Genomic DNA, 22,260 nt, shown 5'->3' on the forward strand with positions numbered 1-22,260 from the left:
TACACCGCCCTTTTCCAAGCCTCCTACATCAAGCAAGCAGCCTCTGGGCAGACACCTCCGAGACAGGCAACTCGCAAGTCTAATCAAGACCTAATTGATGAGAGAAGACCTGCCAGAGGCTCACAGCAGCAGGTTACAGTTAGGGCTGCAGTATGCCCTCAGACCCTTCACCCTACGCCTAACTGTCCCCTGGCCTTCCCCCAGGGCCTGCCCGGTCCCCACGCACCGGCCAGAGCCCTGCGGCCCGCAGGCCGCCCAGGGGAGGCCTTGCCCGGGCAGGGCCTGCACAGGACCCATGGCCTGGTGGCACCTCAGGGCAAGGCCCTCTTCCAGGGCAAGGCCCTCTTCCAGGGCAAGGCCGAGCCCGCAGGACGGGCGCCCCGAGCTCCCTGTGCCAAGCCGGGCTCGCCCGACTCCGGTCCGAGGGGAAGGAGGGCCCGAGGGAAGCCGCCATGGCTACGCAGGCAGCAGCGCTGCCGCAGCGCCCGCTTCCGCCTCGGTAGCCGTCATGGCGGACACGCTCTCCTCCCTCACGTGACCGCCCCGCCAGCCCTCTCTATGGTAAGCCCTCCCTCGGCGGCGGCTTCCGCCACGTTGTGTCGCTGGTTCCCGCGCGGTGCCTTGTGGGCGCTTGGCGGAATTATGGTGGTGGCGTAGGGCCTGGTTGCGCAGGGCGGGGGGAGGTCGCGGTGTAAGTACGTGGGGAGGCGGTGGGCGAGCGAGCTGGCTGGGCAGGGCAGGGCTGTGCTGTGCTGTGCTGTGCTGTGCTGTGCTGCGCTGCGCTAGGGTCCCTGAGGGGGGAAAAAGGCGGCCCTGGGGCAGGGGGTGCTGGGGTCCCTCTGAGGGGACGGGCTGCGGCCGGCTCGGCGGGCCGGGGCGCGAAGGGGGCCCGGGGGGCAGCGTCTCTGTGGAGGACAGCGGAGCGTGGTTGGGTTGGGGGGGGCGAAGGGGCGGCCGGCCTCGCGGCGGAGCCCGGTGGGAGCTCCAGCCCCGCTGCTGCTGCGGGTCGGGGGGTCGGCGGGGGCCCGGGGCTGGCGCTGGGGTTCGGGCTCCCCCGTGAGGGCGGTGCGGAGGGGCCGGCTGCGGCGCGGCCCTGCGTGGCCAAGGCAGTTCGGCTCCAGGCCGGGCCCGGTCGCTTTCTCTTGGCTAACAACCCCTGCGTGGACGGTCCTGTCTTCGTGTAGCGCTGCAGAGGCCTCTCCGGGGCTGTGTTTTGGAAACCTGAGCAGTCAGTGTGACGGTCCCTGAGTGGTTTCAGGTTGAGCTTGGGTCCTTTAAGGCCGAGCCGAATACAAACTGACTTAAGAGAAGGAGGGACAGTTTCCAGGGGATTTGTTAATGCTTCATGAAGCTGTGCGGCCGCATTAGATGTGGTTCTTCATAATTTTAACACTGAAGTCATGTGTTTTGTGATCTCATTAAAAGTGAAAAAATAACAAATAATGGAAGCAGAGCATAAATAACTTTTTTTTGTGTATCACAAAAGCATATGGAGCAATATCACTTTTTTTCCTTTGCTTTTTAATATTCTTTAATAAGTTCTCTTGTCATCCTTTAACATCCAACCTTCTGGTTGGTAGGACTGGTGCCTTTATGTATCTCTGCAGATGTATCTCTCTTGTCTCTTATGTATCTTTAGTCTGTGGTTAACAGATGTGTGTGCCTTGGTGCAGCAGGAATGAGCATAGTTTCAGATAGTAGATTTAAGATGGCACTGGTTGATCATGCAGGGGGGTTTGGCGTTGGTTAACCATCTTAAACTCTTGGCACAGTGGTTTGGGATTGCAGGGTCTCCAGCTCCTGTCCAGCAGCGCTGAACACGGTGCATGCCGACAGGGTGTCTGCGTGGCTGAGGCTGGTCAGGGTCTGTTTCACTCCTTTGCCACAGAGGAATCGACAGCAGTGATTCATTTTTTAGGACACGCTAGCAATATGTGAGTTCTTGCAGTTTCTAAGTGAGAGCTGATGAAAGCTTCTGCATTTGTCTGAGCTTTTTTAATTGCACTTGTTTATGTAAGGGTAAAGCTGTCTGCTACCAGGGAACATTAAGCCTAGCCCTTCAGAAGGTTTTGCTGGCCAGCTGGAACTCTGCGCAGGTCGGTCCCAAAGGACTGTGCTGCAGTATTAATGACAGTGCTGTGCCTGTGCTAGAGAACTGAACAGGGCCATGATGAGGGCTGGAGCATTCAAGTTGCATGATCTTCATCAATATATAATTATCAACACTGTCCTAGGCTTGGTATGGTCTATGTCAGCCAGCATTTCTGGTGATGATACCTAGATATGGTTTGGGGAATAATGGAGGGGTCATTCCCAGTAGGCAGTCTTTTTTGGCTGTCATTTTTCAGGAGAGAAAAGAGTTTAGTTACAAGACTGTACAGCTTGCCTTAAGGATAGGAGACCAGCTCCTGGCTGGTTTTATTTACCTTACAGCTGTAGGTTGGTATTTTTAGGTTAGAGTCTGTGTATCATCTTTCAAGCATGTTGGAAAAGACTTTGTTTTGAAAATCTGAGTAGATTCTGTCAGTTCTGTCAAAAAAAAAGCTCCTTAAATTTCGAGGACTGAGAGATGAGTGATAGCTGGTATTCTGTAGTAGTACTTGTCATTGTTTCTACAGTGCCAGGAACAAAGTAGCTTCTGGTGAATGTCTTCCACTGTAAGTTGTAGTAATGACTGTCTTTATTCCTTGATTCCGTAGCACTTAAAATGACAACAGCAGCGAGGCCAACATTTGAACCTGCGAGAGGAGGAAGAGGAAAAGGTGAAGGAGACTTAAGTCAGCTATCCAAACAATATTCCAGCAGAGACCTTCCTTCTCATACTAAAATCAAATACAGGTTAGTATTGGTTTTTTTGGTCTTATGGCAAAACAGGCCGGGAATGATTTTTTTATTATGAGTGGTACTCTGACATTTTCACAATAGATGCTGATGTGCTTGACACTGAGCAGATGGCAGAGATTGTGCAACAGGGTTGAATGAATGGGCTGAAAGTATAAGTCTCCAAAGCAGACCTAGGAGATCGAATGCATTGCAAGTGATTGAAGAGGTTTCATTTTAGTGGTATTTATTACTGCTTATGGAATTGAATTGTCAGAAGAAGGTGAGCTTTGGAGACCAAGCATTTCAGGCAGTGGAGTGGAGAGAAAGTTGTCACTGGGAGTGAGCCACAGAGGGTGCTGCACTTGCACAGCAAGATGGGATAAGAGGAGCGAAGTTGAGCATGTCTTAAAAGCGGGAAAACCACATCATGTATTTGGCAAGGAACCACTTGGGAAGGGCATTAAAAGGAGGCAGGGAAGTTATGGAATAGCACTCAGGTAGTAGTACGTGTTGGAAGAGCTGATAAACACTGCAGGTGGTTCATCCAGGTCCTAGGAGAGGAAATTGCTTTAATCAGTGGGAAAGATAATGGGATCTTAGGAATATTTTCCTCTGTTTGAAATGCATAATAAATCTTTGTTATCCTTTTGAAAGATTAAATGAAATCTGGAGTCAATGTGATACAGACGCCTAGAATTTAAATTAAATATGTCAGCCTAGAAATGATCTTTTTATGGAACTGATGTTACTCTTGTCAGTGAAATTACTATTAAGGTTTTACATTTGCACTTTTTTGTGCAGATGTTTACCCTTTCACGTCTTCCCTCCTGTCCCTTTGGTTTTTAAGAGTATGTATGGATAAGGGAGTTGGAGTGTTTTGGAGAATGGCAAAATCAACAGCACAAAAAGTGCTGTCAAATGCATTTTGTTGTTATGGGAAAAATTGCTGGTGTGGTTTGTTTCTTTAAACGAAAGCAGTGTTTGGAACACTAGTCTGTTGCTTTGAAAGAAGTGTGTGGGGACAAATATGTACAGGAATATATAATGTATGTTTTAACAAATGCCTCCATGTGCGTGAGAGACAGAGACGGAGGGGGCATTAAGTGTCTTCTGTTCTTTCTCCCAAATACCTAATACAAAGTTGTCTTTGTTAAATTGCCAGGACTGCATCGTTGCAGGAAAAGGTCAGTGTTTCAGTCCCACTCATGTTCACTTGAATGACACAGGGTTTGGGGGGATTTTGCAGCTATACCAGGGATTCCAAGTTCAGGTTTTTAATTACAAAAGTAAATGAAATACTTCATCATAAAGACAGGCTGTGCACACAATGTGTTTATAATGGCTTCAGTCTGGGTTTCTTCCAGGCACTCTTATTTCCAGCACTGGGTTCACAGAAAGGTGAAAGGAGTTGCTGTTTGTTTTTATTCATTAGTTCTTTTCAAGATTTCCACAGAAAATTCAGCGCTCTCTAGGTGGAACTTATTGTGACTCACATATAAATAGTCTGTTGCTTTTGGCCATTGTGTGTTATATAAAAGAGGGAAAAACATGTATTTGCAATGTGTTTCACTAAAGCTAGCGTTTTGCTTGTTCTCCCAACTTTTTTAACGGTCATGGGAGATTATCTGGTATGTCTCTTGGAGGGCAAAAGGTTTATGAAAAGTTTGCTCTAGCCTTAGAGACTGGGTTTGCAGCAGCAACTTCGAATGATAAAACAGTGAAGAAAGTTGACTATAATGCTTGTGGGTGTCTGCTAGGACGCTGGGCTCGGACTGCTGGAGAAGGAAGATTTAGACATAGCTACAAAAGGTAGATGTAGTCATCCTGGTTTTGTAGGAATTTATATATGGTCTTTTAATTTATTTGAGAGCCACTGGAAGGAGCCTGTGTGTGTGACTTTGCGTGTCTGTGTGTGTGTAATGCATATAGAGAAGGGGGCTGATGAAGAGAGAATAAACAAACACATGTCTACATGGTGCCCAGTTCTTATTCTCTATACTTACCTGTTCACCCCAGGATTTATTGGCCTCCTTGAAAAAATTGCTCCCCGCTGCAGACTGTCAACTTCAGCAATTTTTCCCCCCTCATGTTGTTTTAGACAGACCACTCAGGATGCTCCTGAAGAGGTGCGTAACCGTGATTTCAGAAGGGAGCTAGAGGAGAGAGAACGGGTCGCTGCAAGAGAAAAGAATAGAGACAGACCAACCAGAGGTAAAAACAAAGAAACAAAAATCTCAATACTTCTGTGTGGCATTGCTCTTGCACAAAACATGGTGTTGTAAGAATTTTGCAGGTTGCAGAAAGCATGTTATGAGAGTAGAATTTAGGGTATTGGTCTGATAGTTCAGAGCTGTTGACCTGCAAGGGAATGTCGGCTGGCTTTCGTGCTGGCTTCATGCTAGCAGAAATCTAGGCCAGCCAGTAGAATAGCATAGGCCATCATGCAGGCCAGCTGATACTGTATGATTGTAATGAATTGGCAACAAATATGTACAGCTAATAAAGGGCTTTTTTTTTTGTACTTGGACAAGCGAGACAGAAAGGAGACAGGGAATGACTCATCTTCTAGTGTTACAGCACCAGTGTAACAATAAATCTGTTTTTAAAGTATGCAATTCTGTTCAGATATAGTGAAGTGATAATTAAAAAGAAAATCAAAGGGGTTTTTGAGAAATACTCATTTTTAGTATTAAGCTTGACAGAATTTAGCTACTTTAGGTTTAGCTGTGAAGGTATTGTGAGGCTGTCAAATTCACAGATGAAAAGCAGATGTGGTTTGGACCAAACTAGCCAATAGTAATGCTTTGGGGTGGTCCTTGAATGGGAACCCTCCAGTTGGATATATATAGAATAAAGATATTTCTCCACACGTTTTTCTTCTGCTATTCTTTCTTCTTGAAATAATGACTAAAAAAACTTCTGGAGGCCAAACTGTAAGTTTGGGGATGTTATTGCTTCCCTTGAGGATACCTACAGGCAAGGAATTAGCATGGGCATTAAGATTGAGAAGTGAGAAAAAAGTAACCATGAGCTTGTATCTCTTACTCTAATGCAAGACTAATTGTTTGTGAAGATTTTTGCTTTCTGACATTAGATGCTATTAAATGAAGTGACTTAGTCACTCTTCTTTTTAAATCTTATGCCATAGAACACACAACATCATCTTCTGTGTCTAAGAAGCCTCGGCTAGACCAGATTCCTGCAGCAAATCTTGATGCAGACGATCCTCTTACTGATGTATGTATCTTTTTTTCTGTCTTCTTTCCTTTCATTGTCCTGCCTTCAGGATTCACCGTTACTAAAATATGTACGTTTAGGTCTGCTAAAGATTAAAGATGGGTTCCAGCATATCTTCCTTTCACAGTTACTCTACTGTGGTGGAAGTCCAGAGTGGTTCAGAGGATTCTGGTCCATGCTGTAATGGTATTCTTGGAAAGCACACAAAACCTAGGGAACTGAAAATATCACTTGAAGTGTGGGGAATGGGTGACTTTTTAGATTTGGTCAACTACTTGGTTAGTTAGAATTCCCCAAAGGTAGAACTGTTGAGATACACTGACTGTCTGCATGAGCAATGGATTCTTCCTGATGTCTAGGATTTAGGTCTAAGGCTTGACAATAAGCTCAGGGTTTTTTTAATCCTGTTATATTTGGTCCCAACAATATTGGATGGGGTATTCGGGCACACTATTATAATGATTTATGTTACAATGATTAGTGGGGACAGCCGTTCTTTAGAATCTGTCAGCTATGTAGCATTTGAATTATAAAAAAAATAATTGCAGGCATCCAAAAAGCACAAACATGTTTTTGTCTTGACTTTACTGTACAAGAGCAAATAAACCATTTGTATTGTATTTGCTGGTGCTACTCCAAGCACCCAAGTACTTCAGAAATCAACCAGCAGCAAATTGCAGCCTTAGCTGGGCAGACCAGGATTGTTTTTATTAAATGAAATGAGCAAGCTGCTGCTTGTTTCCTTTTGTCGCTATTAGGAAGATGATGAAGATGAGGACTTGGAAGACAGTGATGATGATGACACTGCAGCTCTTCTGGCTGAATTGGAAAAAATCAAGAAAGAACGAGCTGAGGAACAGGCTCGAAAGGTAAAATCTCACCCGTTAAAGAGCATCTGTTTTTTGCAAACTGGTGTTTATTAAAACTGGTGTGCCTTAAGTACTTAGGATGAGTGAGAACTGGTAAACCAAGTAAGTGCCCTTCAAAACTCGTGTCAAGTGTGATGGGTTTGTTCTTCTATCTAATAATTGTTGTCAAGAATTACTTTCTTTAGTAGACATACTGAACATTTTACTCACTAAAACATTTTATTCGCTTTCCCAACACTTTGTAGAGGCAGTGAGTCAAGATAATCTTGCTTCTCGTATGCAAGTCCTTCTCTGAAGATGGCTATCATACCAAACTATATAGTTGTATTAGTGAGTTACATACTGTCCAGTGTAATTTCATTTGTTAACTAGCTTTTATGAAACAAGAAATATGATTTTTATTTATGAAATAAAAATCTGTGCTTTTTGATGCTTTTTCTAATGGCTGCAAGTTTTATACAGTAGTTGATCTTTCACAGCATTGGTGCTGTGCTGCCTTGGCAAGGAGCACCAGTTGTAACTATAAGACCAGAACTGTTTTCATGTGATTATACACAGGTGAGTTTATTTGAGAAATGTCTCCACAAAAATGAATAATAATGCAGCAGTCTTTTCAGAACTTGGAAGGTCAACTCACATGTAGCCTTCATACCTCCCGGTAATCTCTCTACAGATAGAAACACCATGTTCTGCCCTTGAAAGGGGAGGGAAAGCCCTATAGTTGAGATTGTTTTCTCGTGAGCGGGATGGAATCCTATGCTGTTGGCTCCCACACCTCCTTGGTGTAAGAGATTGTTGGGATGCAGTGCGTTAGCAAAATCCCTGATTGGTGAATGGACTTCTAGGGACTGTTTCTGGAAATAATCTGTGTTGTCAAACTAATCAGGACTTAAAATGAACTGTAGTAGCTCTAATGTTGTACTGCAACAGAGATTATAGAGTCCAGGTGTTTCATCTGCACTACTAAAGTGCTCTGCCTCTGGTGGTGCAACAGGAGTGGTGGATATGTGCAGCATTCCCTCTTCTGCTTTTACTAAGCACTTTCTTCCTTTGAGTAGGGCTTAAATCGTTTTAGTGCTTTTGAAAAATGTTGCATGCTTCAATTTGAGTAGTTTTGTATGTTTTTATAAGTAGATTCTCCATAAGTGTAAAAAACCAAAAAATCCAAAGCAAACAAACAAAAACTCCATCCAACCCCCTCCCTCAAACAAGCTATCTGTCATCTTTGTATAAGGTAATCTGAGGTGTTTTTTAGAACATGCTGAATAAACATATAAATGCTGATCAGGAGGGTAATCAAAGGCTGCTGTGACAACTTAATGTTTTGGTGCCTCATAACCTTTCCTGTAGTTTAACAGACATGCATATAGTTTAACGTTTTTCATGAATGTTCTCCAGTAGAGTCAACTGGCAGTGAACAGGGCATAGCATCTAGCAGATGCTAGGAATAGCTAGGAGAGGATAATGTTTTAACTACTGTAGGCAGCAATGTAGTGCTTGCCTACTCTTGGCTAACAATATAGAAATTTACCTTTAGAATCAGCAAGGCTTGTAAAAACAGTGAGCTCTGCAATTTGGGAGTTAAGTACTTTGCAAGGCTAAAAGCTGTATCATGCTGCTTCAGTGCAGAAATTTTGCTGTAGAAGACTGTTGATACTTGATTCTCCATTTGGCCTGTAAATGGTCTTTTACATTAAAGTGTGTCTGAAAGTGTTTCTCATCTCTTTATCTAGGCATTTGAAGCACATCATGCAGCAATGAAATAGTGTTCTGCAGTAATAACATGGTGAAAATTACTTAAAAACACTGGCAACAATTCTTCCATGTATTACTGTGTGAAATGTACTAAACTACAAATTAAGGGTAACAATGCGTAGGAAGGACTTCTACGTCGGCTTACTTCAGCTGTCCTTGCCCAGTGCTTAAAATGAAAGTTTAGTTCTGTATGGATTTTTCACTTTGCCTGATAGTTGAAATTATACATGTAGATTAAACAGCATAACTTGTCACATTTCAGTGTAGAAAACTTGCATTAGGAAAATAATGGTAGTAAAACGCAGCACAGATGACCAAATGCATGCTTCCCTGTGTGTAGAAAGCAGGAGTTATAATCTCTATGAAATTCTTATTTTGTCACTAGAGGGTGCTAAAAGCTCTGGAGTATTTAGTATAGCACTTGCTTTATTTTGCTGTCTCCAAACTGGTAATATTTTTTACTTTCATGAATGTCCTCCTTCCCCCAGAAGCAGGGTTTATAATGTCCAATGCTGTGTGCATACTGAATACATGCACGATTATCTGAAATGAATATGTTTTGTTTCTTCCTAAAAATTGCTATTAGTTATTTGTTTGTGATAGTGCACACTATCGTACACTCACTATGTACTCTGTTCATCCTTTCACCAGTTGGTTGCAGATAGGCTTTCTTAAAAATTGACGTCTTCCGTAAATAGTGGGTGCTCTATAGGTACTTGGAATTTTATTTTCTTGGGTTTTTTTGAGAGTAGGAAACTTAAGACTACATTGATGGAAAATGTAAAAACCAAGGGTGGGCGTGGCCTTGGAAAGAATCTTTAGGACTAAGGGTCTCCTTAGGAAAGATCACTTAAGTATGTTGGCTTTAGGGGTGCAATCTGTTTAGATTATGCCTTGTTTTCCACGGCTTTGAAATAAGGTGTTACTGGCAAAGCATTTTACAGCAATTTTATATAAATCCCTTTTCCCTTCAGATATGTGGGATTACATATTATTATGTCTTCCAAACCGTAATTTAAACCTAATTTTGTAAGTAGCCTTATATTAGTCATCCAGCTGACTTGAGGATAAAATCTCATGTAAAATCTTAATTATGTAGTCACTGTTAGTCCTAATCCGTGTACAGGGATGGTTTATCTGCTGAAACGCTGCTGTCCCTAGTAGGCAGCGTGGGTAAACTAGTAGCAAGGCAAAGGGAAACTGCAGAGTTAATGCCTATTCAATCTTCTACACATCGTTCTCAAATCTCTTTGTTGTTATTAACGTGTATCTGCATCTTCTTGGAACGTGCCAGGGTCGTAACAAGATAAAGTGGGTAAAATACAGTAATATATCCCAAATTTGTGCCGTATGTAATTTTTTCTGATACTTTAGTTATTTTATTTCTTAAAATGCTAGTCCAATTATTTCTGAGACTTCATTTAAAGTAAACTATTATTTTTTGTTAACTGTTCTCACTTATCGCTTTGGTGTCCAGTATTTAAGTTGTCATGAAAAGAGGCCTGCTCCTTTTAAAGTGCATCTTGGGTGAGACAGCAGTTAAAAACAAAAGATGGGAATCTGATTTTTTTTCAGATCAACATGCTCTCTGTTAACTTCCGTTATGTGGTAATACCAATTTCCATAGAAATCCTCTAAATCTAGTTTTGACAAATACTAGTATTAAGAGGTTCTAACTTCCTTCACACTCGTATTTCTCTGTAATCTGTGAAGCAAATAGTTTGTCAACCAAATAAGCAATTCCTGTCAAAGCTTGTTAACTTCTCAAAATCCTTTAATTCCCTTGAATTCTATAGAAACATTAAATAAATACTAGGAGTATTTTTAAAAATTGATTGAGCATGGGATTCCCCCTGACTTTTCTCACGCCCTCCACAATTTTAATCTCTCAGGTTATTTCTAGTAGACGCTAAGCTGACCAGGAAATGTTAGTTTTGAAAGCCATTTCTGTGGAATAATTCTGGGTCTGTCTAAAACTGAACAAACGCTAGGTCTGCTGTCTACATGAACTATCCATGGGTAGGTTTCTTGGAAACATTTCAATATTCCAAATTCAGCATTACAATGCTCTTGAGTTTCAATTTTCAAGCACTTCCTTAAAAGGTAGATTGAAATAATTAAAAACAAACCTCAAACCAGTGAGCAGCCGAGTGTACGTGTGCAGTTCCAGCAAAGCTATTTAACATCCATTCAGTTTTTGGTTTGTTTTCTTAACAGTTTTATTTCACCAAGTGTTTCTCTATAACTAAATATATTACTTTACCAACAGTCAAAATAGATCTTAGCTCTGTCCTGTGTTTTGTGTCACAGACTTTCAAATAAAACATTAGAAAATGAATCTTGATAAATATTAACCTTTTCACTTAAATTTTAAGGGTCTAACTAAAACTAGAATATCAAATCGGTGATTAAGAAAGAATTTCAGTAAAGAGGCAAAAGCAGATGGCAGAATATGTTTCTTCATTAAATGTTTGAGACATGCTAGTAATACTTACCCTTGCCAAGAGCTAATGATAATGTCCCCTCCCTTGTGGGCAAAATGACAACAAATCTGTGTATAGACACTGCAGTTGTGATTACTCTGCGCTCTTATTTTTTGAAGTTTCAGTCAATTTGAATCACTGTATTGCATAGAGTTAGTAAGTTGCATGGGATCGAATAACTGGGGTGGATCTCTGCATTATTAAGTTTCTTTCCCTGCTGCTAAAGGCAGTTCTGTCGTAGTTTGTCATTCAAAAATTAGCATTTAAATAAGGTTATGTGATTTTTTTTTTATTATTATTATTATTATTTTTTCCCCAGCCTTCAGTGAAATGTGGGTGTTTCATGTTTTCTTCCAGCTACTCAACATCTACAAAAACTGATACAATGGAGTCATTTCAGGAATTTCAGCACTTTCTGTAAAAGTAATCTTGCTCTGTGCTAAGGGTAGGAACTATACTAAAAAAAACCCCAACCCATGGTAACAATAATGTTTTTCTTTCCTTTGCGGTCAGAAACAAGTATGCCAAGGGACTGTTATTCTTACAGCAAGATAAGGAATAATTGTTTAGTTAAGGTTAATATAGTTTTGTCCGCTTTTTTTTTCCCCCAGCTGTGATGCCACGTGGTGAGTTCAGTTGTACAGTGGAGGCTTGCTGAGAGATCCGATTCTCCATCTGCTTCCTTGGGGTATGGGACTCCCTCTGCCAGTCCAGTCTTATTGCCCACACAATAATATTCCTGTTCTATTGCTTCTGCCTCTAACATGGTGGTTACAGCATGGTTGATATGTGATTCATCTCTGCAGATAGCTGGTGCAAGATGCTGCCACTGACAAGCGCAGCACTGCTGTCTGTAGTGATGGAATAATCTATATCGTGGTTTTTTGCTAAAGTGACTTAGGAAAAGAGTTGTATACCTCATCTTGCTGAACAGAAAGGCAGGGAAAGAGGCATTATTTTAGAAAAGGTGGAGTGAATACAGATGTATTATTTTCCCCCTTAGGCTTTCCTTCTGTTGTGGGTTTGTTGTATACATAGTGTTTTAGCTTAATAAGCCTTTGTTCTACCACACAAAAGAACAGTGTAGGCTTTGGAGCAACCAGAGCTGCTTATTTTGTGAACAGCTGTGCATGATTGTGCCTCAGAGGTGTGAAGCTCAGACAGCTATGAAGGTTATGTCTGGTCTGTTTGATTTGATACAACCCATGCTCCATCGCCTGGAGTGTCCCGGCTTTCAGTGGAGGAGTGGGCAGCGGAAGATTTATGTGGAAAATTCTGAAACATAATGAAAACCTCTTTTGGCTGGAGATGAGGGATTCTGCATGCAGCTCTGGCCAAAATGTGTAACTTAGCTTAAGTGTAAATGTCAACTTTACATCACTAGTATTTCCTCCATGTCATGTCTTAGTAAATTACCTTTTTTTAATTTTGAATACCTTCTTCGGGAGGTTTTAGTGAAGCTAAATAATACAAAAAATCTTCAAGACTAATGTTCAGAGTTAGCCTGCTTCCTAGAATTTGTAGCAAATATGTTGAAAAGTCATCCAACCTGGAACAGCTTTGAGTGATTGAATTCCATAAATAATTTGCTACGCATGCCAAGTCTTCTTTGTAAAGTGACTAAAACTGGAGATGCCTTACTCAACAGATCTGTTCCCTGTTTCCTTTCAGACTGTAATCTGTTGATCTTTAATGACAAAGATAAGCTTATGCAGTTTGTTACTATTTCTAGTTGTTCTGCCTCTCTGGGTCTAAAAGCCAGCAGAGTTCTGTTTGTGAACAGAGCTGAGAAGCGGCGAAGGGTTGCACAAAGTGCCCAGGGGCTTTGGACCATCTCTTACTGTGAATATGGAAAATCAGCATTTGAAAATAAGATTCATAGATAATTTCTGTAATAGTTGTCACTATAAAAGAACGTTTGACAGCTTCTGTTAGTGTTATGTTCATAGTTGTTTTTAATAATTTAAGAGGTGCAGAAGTAAAATGTAATTGTGAAATTCCCAAGATTGCCCCTACCACTTCTTTTGATTATAGTGCAGTTTTTGCTACCCTCCAGTCCTCTGGAATTGTAGTTGACTTGAGTCAATGTAGTTTTTTGCTAGCAATTAGTTTTAGACATGATTCAGTTGAGCTTGAAATACCAAGTTGTTGGGGTCAACATACAAGTTAATGTATCCCAGCTTCTGTGGTGGTACAATGGAGATGCAGTCAGTAGAGCCTGCAGCATGGTTGGTCTCCTCTGTGTGTAATTTAGCGTGAGCAGAAAAGCTGTCTTGACTCATTGTATTCTCTAGATCTCTGCTGAGATGTGAGCTCAGGTACTTACAAGCAGATGTCTAGGTGTAGGTGTCTTAATCTGGAGCTAAATCCTACACTTAGTCCTATACCACTGCTTGTAGTGTAACGCTTCTTAAAAGTGTTATTTCAGTTTTGATTTTCTTTTATTCCCGCCCCCCCCCCCCCCCACCACATTTTATCACTTCAGTCTGCTAATGCTTTTTTCGTTATCAGAGAGCAAACTGTGTCAGGCTAATTGAGGCTGAAGGATATTACATAGGTTATGTAAAGCAGATAAAAGTTAGGATGATGCCTAACATGCCTTTTAAATCTTACTATAGAAAAATTAAATGTGCATCTGTGTGTAATAAGAACTCTAGAGTACTATGCGCATATTTTTTATGATTCTTAATATTGGCCTTATCTTCCTCTAGTGATTCTGAATGCTTACAATTCAAATGACTGAGTGCTTTTCACTTCTCTTCATGCATGGTGGAGAATGCTGGAACCATCGGCTTTGTAGGAGCTGTTGAGATAAAATCTGAAATGGGGGAAGGGAGGGAAGAACAACTGTATTTCCCCCCCAAAAGATGCTGACTGACTCCAGTGGACTTTTGACCATCAAAGAAACACTGTGTGTGGAGTGCATTGTAGTTCTGTTTGCATTTGTCAGTGGTGTGTGGATGCAATTTTCATGCATCATAAAAGACCAGCATAAGATAGTTATGTGTGTCCCAGGTAAAGTGGTACATGATGTACAGGATCAGTAACTTCGGATCATGGCTGAGGTTAATGTCTTAGAAATTTGGGGGAAGACTGGGCCATGCTCTGCATGTCACCTTGAGAAGAGCTCCCTGCAGTTCAGCTCTAAAATGGAAAAAATGCTGCATCTGTTTGCATATGTAGGACTTGGAAGCAGTTCTGTCTACAGAGGCATTTTTCAACAGGGTAGTATTAATTTCTTGCAATGCTCTTACTAGTCCTACCTTCTCTTGAGTATAGTGCAGTATGAATTTTGGGTTGTAGCATTCTTCCTTGCTTTTAACATTTGTCCCAGACTTCTTGTTTTTTCAAAGTCTCACTTTTAATGGAGCATTGGAGATTAAATGTAATGGTGCAGAGCCTACCTTATTTTGGACAGCACAAAGAACACTTCACATGCTTGCATCCTGTTGTAAATTTGTGTAATGGTCTTAAACAGAATCTGATCGTCTCTTGGGAGGTACCTGAAAATCAATACTGATTTTTTTCACTTGTACCAATATCCTAGATTTTGCTTGGTTTCAAATTAGTACTTTGCATGCATGTGCTTGTATCGTAGTCTGAGGCCTGCTTGACTTCTGGTGGGAACACATGACAGACTGCAGTAAATCAGATTTCACTGCTGTTGGCTCCTCCAGTTACAGGGAAAGAAGATGGTAAATCAAAGGTTGGCATACTGTGCAGAAGAAGCTGCATGTATTTTTTTGTCTGTAATTCACAGAGGAGAGAAATGTATAATTTGAATTTGTATTTCTAATATGGGGGGAAATTGCTGTTCCATATCCAATATTTTTGCTCTCTGCGTTTCCTTATTTACTGGGGTGGTAATAACAACTGAAGTTGGAATCCAAATGTTGGATTTGGAACTATGTTTGAAAATGCAAAACTTTAGTTTATTTTTGTTAATAACTTTTAACTGCTGTGGATTTTGTTAAAGCTCCATGGCTACAGCAGCAAGGGCAAGTTTTGCCTATGTGCATGTTTTAATAAGAGCATTACAGGGCTTGACCTGAAGGTGTACTGTGCTTTTAAGCAATATGCCCTTTTGAGGAGCTTTTCCCATCCCACTGGCAATTAATTGCAGCTGGTTCTAAATTTTATTTGTGAGAAGCACTGTAATGGTAGGTAACTAAAACTTGGGTAGATTTTGAAAGGTAAAATCTTTACCAGTGATCCTGCATTATTTGGTATTCGTATGTATGTTAAGTTGGTATTGTTCTGAAGAGGATTGGGGTGATTTATAGGAATATTTCACATACCTGATCAGTCCAATGGAAAAACATTGTAAATTGTAGATAGGTTTAGTAATATATCACTTAGTATTGATTAAATGTTTGAAGCTAGAGAACTCTGGCTAGCATTGGTGTTCAAGTTTAGCATTTAAACCTTGTAATCGCTATCATCAAGAAAAACGGTTCCTCTTTTGCGATCCCATAGCAGCCCTCAGCCATGAATTTTCTGCAGTTTGGGAAGAAAAACCCCAACCTTGTGATCTCTTTGTCTTTAGTTTATATAATTTTTAAAAGCCATGGTTTGAGTCTCCTGCAGTGCTAATGAGACTTCAGTGCATTTTTTAACTAGCATGGAGCAGGAGACTAAGGAGATCCAAATTTGAAGAGTTGTTGGGTTTTTTTTTTCTTTCTGGTACTTTCATCAAAGAGCAATCCTTGTAATACATTTGAAAGGTTGTGGAAAATATGTTGATGTAAAATGAATATTACACATTCATTTTGAAGTCTGTGAACATTTAAGTCGCTAAATACATTAATACAGCTTGGAAACATGGGCAGTGAAATCTACTTTGTGTTGCCTGTAGTGCAGTGCTTCACTTAGGCTTGAGATACATGCTTTTGACAGTACAAGGAGAAGAAAATTTTTCTGCTCCTTAATATTGGAACTCTTAAATAAACTTATGGCATCCACTGCTCAGTTTCACCTTGGATTTCTCAATATTCTTTTTAACTGGTCACTAGGGAAATCGTAGGCGTAAAACCCAAGCAGATTGCTGAAGATACAGAAGTTTCAATATGCTGTAAGGTTTCTTCCACCTAATGAATATTGTATAATGTAGTCTCTTTTCTCATTAGGATAAAGCAAGTCTTTTAATCTGTATACAAGTTTTAATATACTAAGTATGTAAGCGGTAAAGCTAGAATTTAACTGAATATTTGATGGAACATCATAGCTAAGTAGAGCAGATATGAGTGTTGCTAGATTGACAGTTTATTAGCAATGTTAAGCTCTTTAGAGTATCTGCTTCTATCCTTATGCTACACGTATGCAAGTGTCAAATGCTCTGAAAAGTCTGAGCTAGGAATTAAAGCTCTATCTGTGTGACTGTTCACAGCTAAATAATGTTTATCTCTAACAACGAGATGAGAAAAGTGGCCTAGAAAAGTAATATATCCATTTCTGATTCTCAGGAACAAGAGCAAAAGGCTGAAGAAGAAAGAATTCGGATGGAGAACATTCTGAGTGGTAACCCACTGCTGAACCTTACAGGCCCAGCACAGCCTCAAGCAAACTTCAAAGTGAAGAGGAGGTACTGTGCAGTCTGTACTGTGATATCCATCCCCTTGCTCCCTCTCGATACTCGGAGTCAGAAAATGTTATCGCTGCCATTGTTTTTTATTTCCTTCCTTGGATCTTGTCACAAGCAGTGTAATGTAGAATTGGGATACTGATACATGTAGTGATTGTCTTGTGCGTTTCTCTGAACAAATCATCCTGCTACTCTGTGTTTAAAAAAGAGAGAGATTGAGAATTGTGTTTGTGTGACATTGCATAACGATACAAAAAGTAACAGGACCGAAGTTCCTCAAGAAATTTGATGTTATGCTCCCCTTTAAGATCTAGCTGGGGTTTTGGGGGGTTTTTTGGGTTTTGGGGGGGAGGAGCTGGGGGGGTTGGGGTGGGGGGGTGTTTGTTGGGGTTTTTTTAGCATAACTAGAATTAATAAATAAGTGTTTTTCTCAATACAGTTTTCAGATATTCCCATTACTGTTGCATTTATCAAAATAAGGGCTGTTAGATCAAAGGGGGTTTTTTTCTGCTCTGTTCAAATGGTCATTATTTTCTGTAAAGATAAAAACCCTTTAATTTACTGATACTCATCACACTTTGAACTCAGGAGCATGTAGGAGATGGCTTGGATTAGAAGAATAGATCTTTTTTTCTTAAAGACTAAAATCTAATCCTATGACTAGTTGTTCTTAGTACATTTAAACAGGAGAGCCAAACTTCATTTATATATTTTTGTAAATCGCACATAATTTTTATACAAACTTAATGAAGTTAAAAACTTTTGTTTTCAGATGGGATGATGATGTTGTCTTCAAGAATTGTGCCAAGGGGATAGACGAAACAAAAAAGGACAAAAGATTCGTGAATGATACTCTGCGATCAGAATTTCACAAAAAGTTCATGGAAAAATATATCAAGTAGTACAGTTTTATGTGCAGTGGTGCTGAAGGACTTGGAAGGTCATGGTTCCCTCCCTTTCCCTCAGAATTCAAGGCTGAATATTTGGTCATGAATTCCCAAATGCTTTTCCAAGATCATCAACCACTTCATAATTAATAACTGCTATGTATCTGGAGTTTTTATTCCTGCAATATGTTTTCCTTTTCAGTTTTAATTAAATCAATTTGTGTTTCATGAATGTTTTTCTGTTCACGTGCATTTACTTTTACTGGCCTCCTTGTAAATGGTAGAAGAGAGAAGCTGGTTTGCAATAAATGCTTCTAATTGTTTAAATTGCTTTCCAAAACAACTTGCATTTATAGTGATGGTGGTTTGTAACTCATGCAACTTTTGTAAATGTGAGTATTATCAAAGATGGGGAATAGCTGAGTATGATAACCAGTGTGAACTGAAAAAAGCTATACTTTTGGTAGAAAACTGGACTTCCTCTTAATAGCTAGTTAGAAACTTAATTAATAACCTTCCTTTTTAGTTTCTTCTTATTCTCAACCAAGTTATGGTTTGGTGGGTTAGCTCCAGGTTCTTAGCAGCCCTGCTTTCTGGGCTCTCTTGGCTCAGCACTTCTGGAGCAATACCATGTAATGCTTGGGGGAGCCTTGAGTGGGGAATGCTTTGTGGAACCATGGGGGTTTTTTCTGCTTAATTAACCACTGTAGTGCTCAGTCCCTCTGCCACAACCATGTGGCCGCAAGGTTCAGTCTGTGTGTGCGTGGTTCAGTAGGAATAGTGTTGTCAAACTTGCAAGTGAGTGTTTTTATTAGAGTCATCTCCTCCAGATACCATAGTACACTTTGTTTACTTCTGAAACGTCCCATTTTAGCACTTAGTAGGACAGTATAAAATACAAATGACTGAAAAAAATCCCAGCTGTGAAGGGATATTTTTTTTCTCTTCTTCTGTTGTCTCGGTTGCATTTGAAATCTTGGCCAAGTGATGCACTGGATATGACCCTAATATTTGCAAAATGTAGTAGTTGCTTCTCTACCTAGAAGGCTACAGTGGCAGAACTCAGATGCGTTTATGTAAAATTCTTGCCCTTTTCGTTGTCTGTGTTATGGTCAGTCTAGTTCATTCTTATGGACACTGTTTCATAGTAATATTATTATTTTCAAGCTCTTAATTTGAAAATATATCTGATATTCTTTTTAAGAGAGTAAATTTAGAGCACATTGGTTTAGATTTTTGTTGGGCATGACTCTGGTATCCTGTAAAAGCTTTCACTAGCCGTAGCTGTATTCGCCACCCTTTCATTGAGCTATGCATAGTGTACTAATGCCAGCAGCTAATACCCATATTTACTTGGAAGCGAGATTTTCAGCATGCTTAAGTTCATGTGAGCTCCTACAGCTACTGGAGGAATATGTGTTGTGTTACTTCTGCTACCTGCCTTATGATAGTAATGATTCTTGGGAAGCAGAAAAATGGGTGTAGTTTGTAATTCTTTAAATTGAAGCTACTAAAATCTTGGTATATAGGCAATGTATTTAGAAAGGGGAAAAAAAGTTAAGTGCTGTACTTGTCAGGGTCCAGCAATGGAGAAGTCAGCTGCTGCTTTAGGTCTGACCTAACAGCATAGTTGTCACGGCAACAACAAAAAATACATTGGTCTTGCAGTATTACAAGAGATAGTCAGTCTGCCAAAGTGAGCAAGTGAGCATATGGTTTTGTTGGAGAGGAAGAGACATACTTGAAATGCCAGTTCAATGCCTTCATGGAAATCATAAGTGCATAATGCCATCATTTGTGTTCTTGAAGTAATGTAACTTTTCTTAGAGGAAATAATACTTTTAAGAAGCCAGATGGCTGGGGTTGGATGAGGTTTTCTTCAGATATGCAGGCAGTTGTTCTCCATACCTGCAGGAACATCCCTTTCTTAAACTTTTGCATAATGCATAGGTGTACTCAGTCATTTTTCCCAGTAGTGCTCTCTGTCCCTGGTTCTGGAGAAAGAGCTGTAGGGACTATATGGCTCCGGGCTGCAGCTTTATTTGAGGATTTTTGCTGGCATTGTTCAGCTCAACCACAGAATTTGCAGATCCTATCTCTAACCTCCCCCCTCAGAGCTTTTGTATTTTAGCTTCCTGCAGTGTAAGCTGACCCACAATCTGAGGACTCAGCAATACACAAACACAATATGATAATTAAGGAATCTCAAGCCTTATCTCTTGGTGGGTTTTGCATCATTAACTACTGAATGTTCTTCACCAGTACTGGAAAACTAAAGCGCTCTGTGCTTTTTGTAGAGTAAGAGCCCTGTGCTTTCACTATTGATGCTGTATTGATGTTTAATTTTCTACTATCCTTCTTGTACTCATCTAGGAAAAGACAGGCAGATCATTTGTTTTTGTAAAACTGCAGTGTGACTGTGAGTTCTTAAAAAAATCAGACCGTCATGTTCTACACCTCTGCTCCCAGCATAGTTTTTTTCCAAGAGCCTCTGTTCAGTATGACAAATAACTTTCAACAAAGGCAGTGGAGCTGGCAAGGCAGCTGTTCCAGGAGGTCAAGTGGAAGAAAGTTAACATTCGGCACTTCAAGGAATGCAATATTTTACAGTTCCTAGCAATCAGGATTGTTTAATCCTGTGTTATTGTAAGCAGCACCTGAACTCACTGTAACTGGTGGCTTGAAATAAAGCCACTTGCTTTATAAACAGTTTCTCCCTTGTTTATGATTATCTTTGGTATGGCATTGGAACTGAAAACAAGGATCTATTTTCCATAGGGACTAACAGTTAAACTTCTAAGTTTTTTTTAAAAAAGCCTTGTGTTTCAAAATTTTTCTTGGAATATGTTTTATAGTTCTAAAGGGATTAATAGTATGAGGAATAAAGCTTAATGATAGTCCTCCAGCTGGAAATAATTGTGCTGAGTGTATACAAGGTTTAAAGTGTTTAGCATCTGCTTGTCTTCCTCAAGGAGATGGCTGAATATTAAAGGCTTCATATTGCAATCAGCAAAATCATTATCTGCACTTTTCAGGATTTCATGTAGTCATAGGTACCATCCTATGAAGGAGACTTAATTTAAAAAAAAAAAAAAAAAGGCTTTGTGGTGAGTTCCAGTTCCTCCGTTAACTTGGGTTTTGTTTGAAATAAAATCCTGGGGCAGAGGTGATCTGGTACTTGCTCTGTTTACCTTTGAGTGCTTCACGGGCAGCCCAGCTGTGCTTGGTGTGGTGACAGCCTCGTGTCTCCTTTCAGCCGTGCATGTATCGCTTCCCATCAAGCTGCTGAAATTTCTCTCTGCTTTTTCCTACAACTACAAATACCTTAAAATCTTTCATGCTGGAGGAGAGATCTGAGCACAGGGTCAAACCATCAAATGAATGGGGGATGTTGCCTTGAAGTGCTTCACTTCAAAGGAAGATCTGTAGGATTCAAGCCTTGAAGGGATGTGCTGATGCTCAGAAATTGCTTCAAGCTCAAGTGTTTATTCATATCTGCAGTCATGGCTAGTTGGAGCCTGAAGCCTTAATTCTTTTCTAAGGAAAGTCAGAATCGCATGTAGAGGCTTCTCTGATTTTTTTTTGCTTTTTCAGTGCCTAGTGCTCTGCAATACATATTCAAGGGGAGGGAAAGAAAATACCCACAGAAATGTCTCCATCCATGGAAGTCCTTCTTCCATCTCCTGTCAACTTTTAGCGTGAAATTTAGTTAGCTGTTGGTCAAGAACAAAACTTCCTGCCAAATTTTGTCTTGCTTATTTAGGAGAAAAGTTTGGGGACTCTTTTTCCAAAGAAATAAAGTCTGTGTTTTAAGTTCAGCTACTTTTTCCCTAGGCAGACTGACATATTGTCATATTTAGCAGTAAAAGCAAATACAGCCTTGTTGCTATACTTTCTGTCCCTCAAGATATGGTTCAAGCAGAGCTTAAATAGGCACATTTGGAAGAGTCATGTTTCCTAAGAAAGGCTCCTCTGAGCTCTCTTTTTGAATCGGGGATAAGCAGAAAGAAGAATAATGTTTCCATAGGTGTTCAAGTCACTCATTTTAAATAAATTTAAAACAAACAAAGCAGCACTGCATTCTTATGTTCTTCATTCACAGATACATTTTACCGTTGTACTGCTTTCCTCCTTTGACTGAGATCTTACAGGTTGGCTTTTATGAATTTCAGACTCAACTGTTTTCTTGTTATAGGTGGGCATGTTATGGGATGTAAGTGAAGAATGACCATGATGCTTTGACTAGCAGGGAAATAAGATTGCAAATGAAATAGTGATTATGTCTAGTTTTTAAATTGCTTTAGTTCAGAGAATTGGAATATACCTAAGGGATGCAATAAAAGTGTCCATGTGTAGTATGTCATTTTCTCTGACAAGCAGTTGAGGAGCAGCTTAATGTCACTGATCTTACCAAAATTTGATCTTTCAAGTGGGAAACCATGGCTTGCTGAGTTTAAAAAAAAAAATTAAAAAAATTGCTGGGAATTCTAATGTGCCTAGTGCAGCTCTAATGAGAAGGAAGAGTCATCTAGATCTAAACAAATTATGTCTCCTAATCCAAATCCCAATTTGCCATCAACCCTAAGAAATACCTTCTGAAGTAGAGGGAAGCGACACTGTACAGG

General features: G+C 40.3%; 1 protein-coding gene across 4 annotated transcripts; it reads left to right on the top strand.

Moving 5' to 3' along the window:
- Window positions 1-339: 339 nt before the first annotated feature.
- On the top strand, window positions 340-21,834 carry CWC15 (CWC15 spliceosome associated protein homolog). Of its 4 annotated transcripts, none has more exons than XM_049823210.1 (7): window positions 340-561; window positions 2,700-2,838; window positions 4,922-5,034; window positions 5,972-6,060; window positions 6,819-6,929; window positions 16,630-16,748; window positions 17,521-21,834. In XM_049823210.1, the coding sequence occupies exons 2-7, from the start codon at window positions 2,708-2,710 to the stop codon at window positions 17,648-17,650; spliced, it is 693 nt and encodes a 230-aa protein (XP_049679167.1). In that variant the 5' UTR covers window positions 340-561; window positions 2,700-2,707; the 3' UTR covers window positions 17,651-21,834. The 4 variants fall into 4 exon arrangements, with proteins under 4 accessions (XP_049679167.1, XP_049679165.1, XP_049679166.1 ...); XM_049823208.1 differs by lacking the exon at window positions 340-561 and adding an exon at window positions 580-691; XM_049823209.1 differs by lacking the exon at window positions 340-561 and adding an exon at window positions 585-695.
- Window positions 21,835-22,260: the final 426 nt, after the last annotated feature.

The sequence above is a fragment of the Accipiter gentilis genome, chromosome 19, assembly GCF_929443795.1.
Source record: "Accipiter gentilis chromosome 19, bAccGen1.1, whole genome shotgun sequence".
Lineage (NCBI taxonomy): Eukaryota > Metazoa > Chordata > Aves > Accipitriformes > Accipitridae > Astur > Astur gentilis.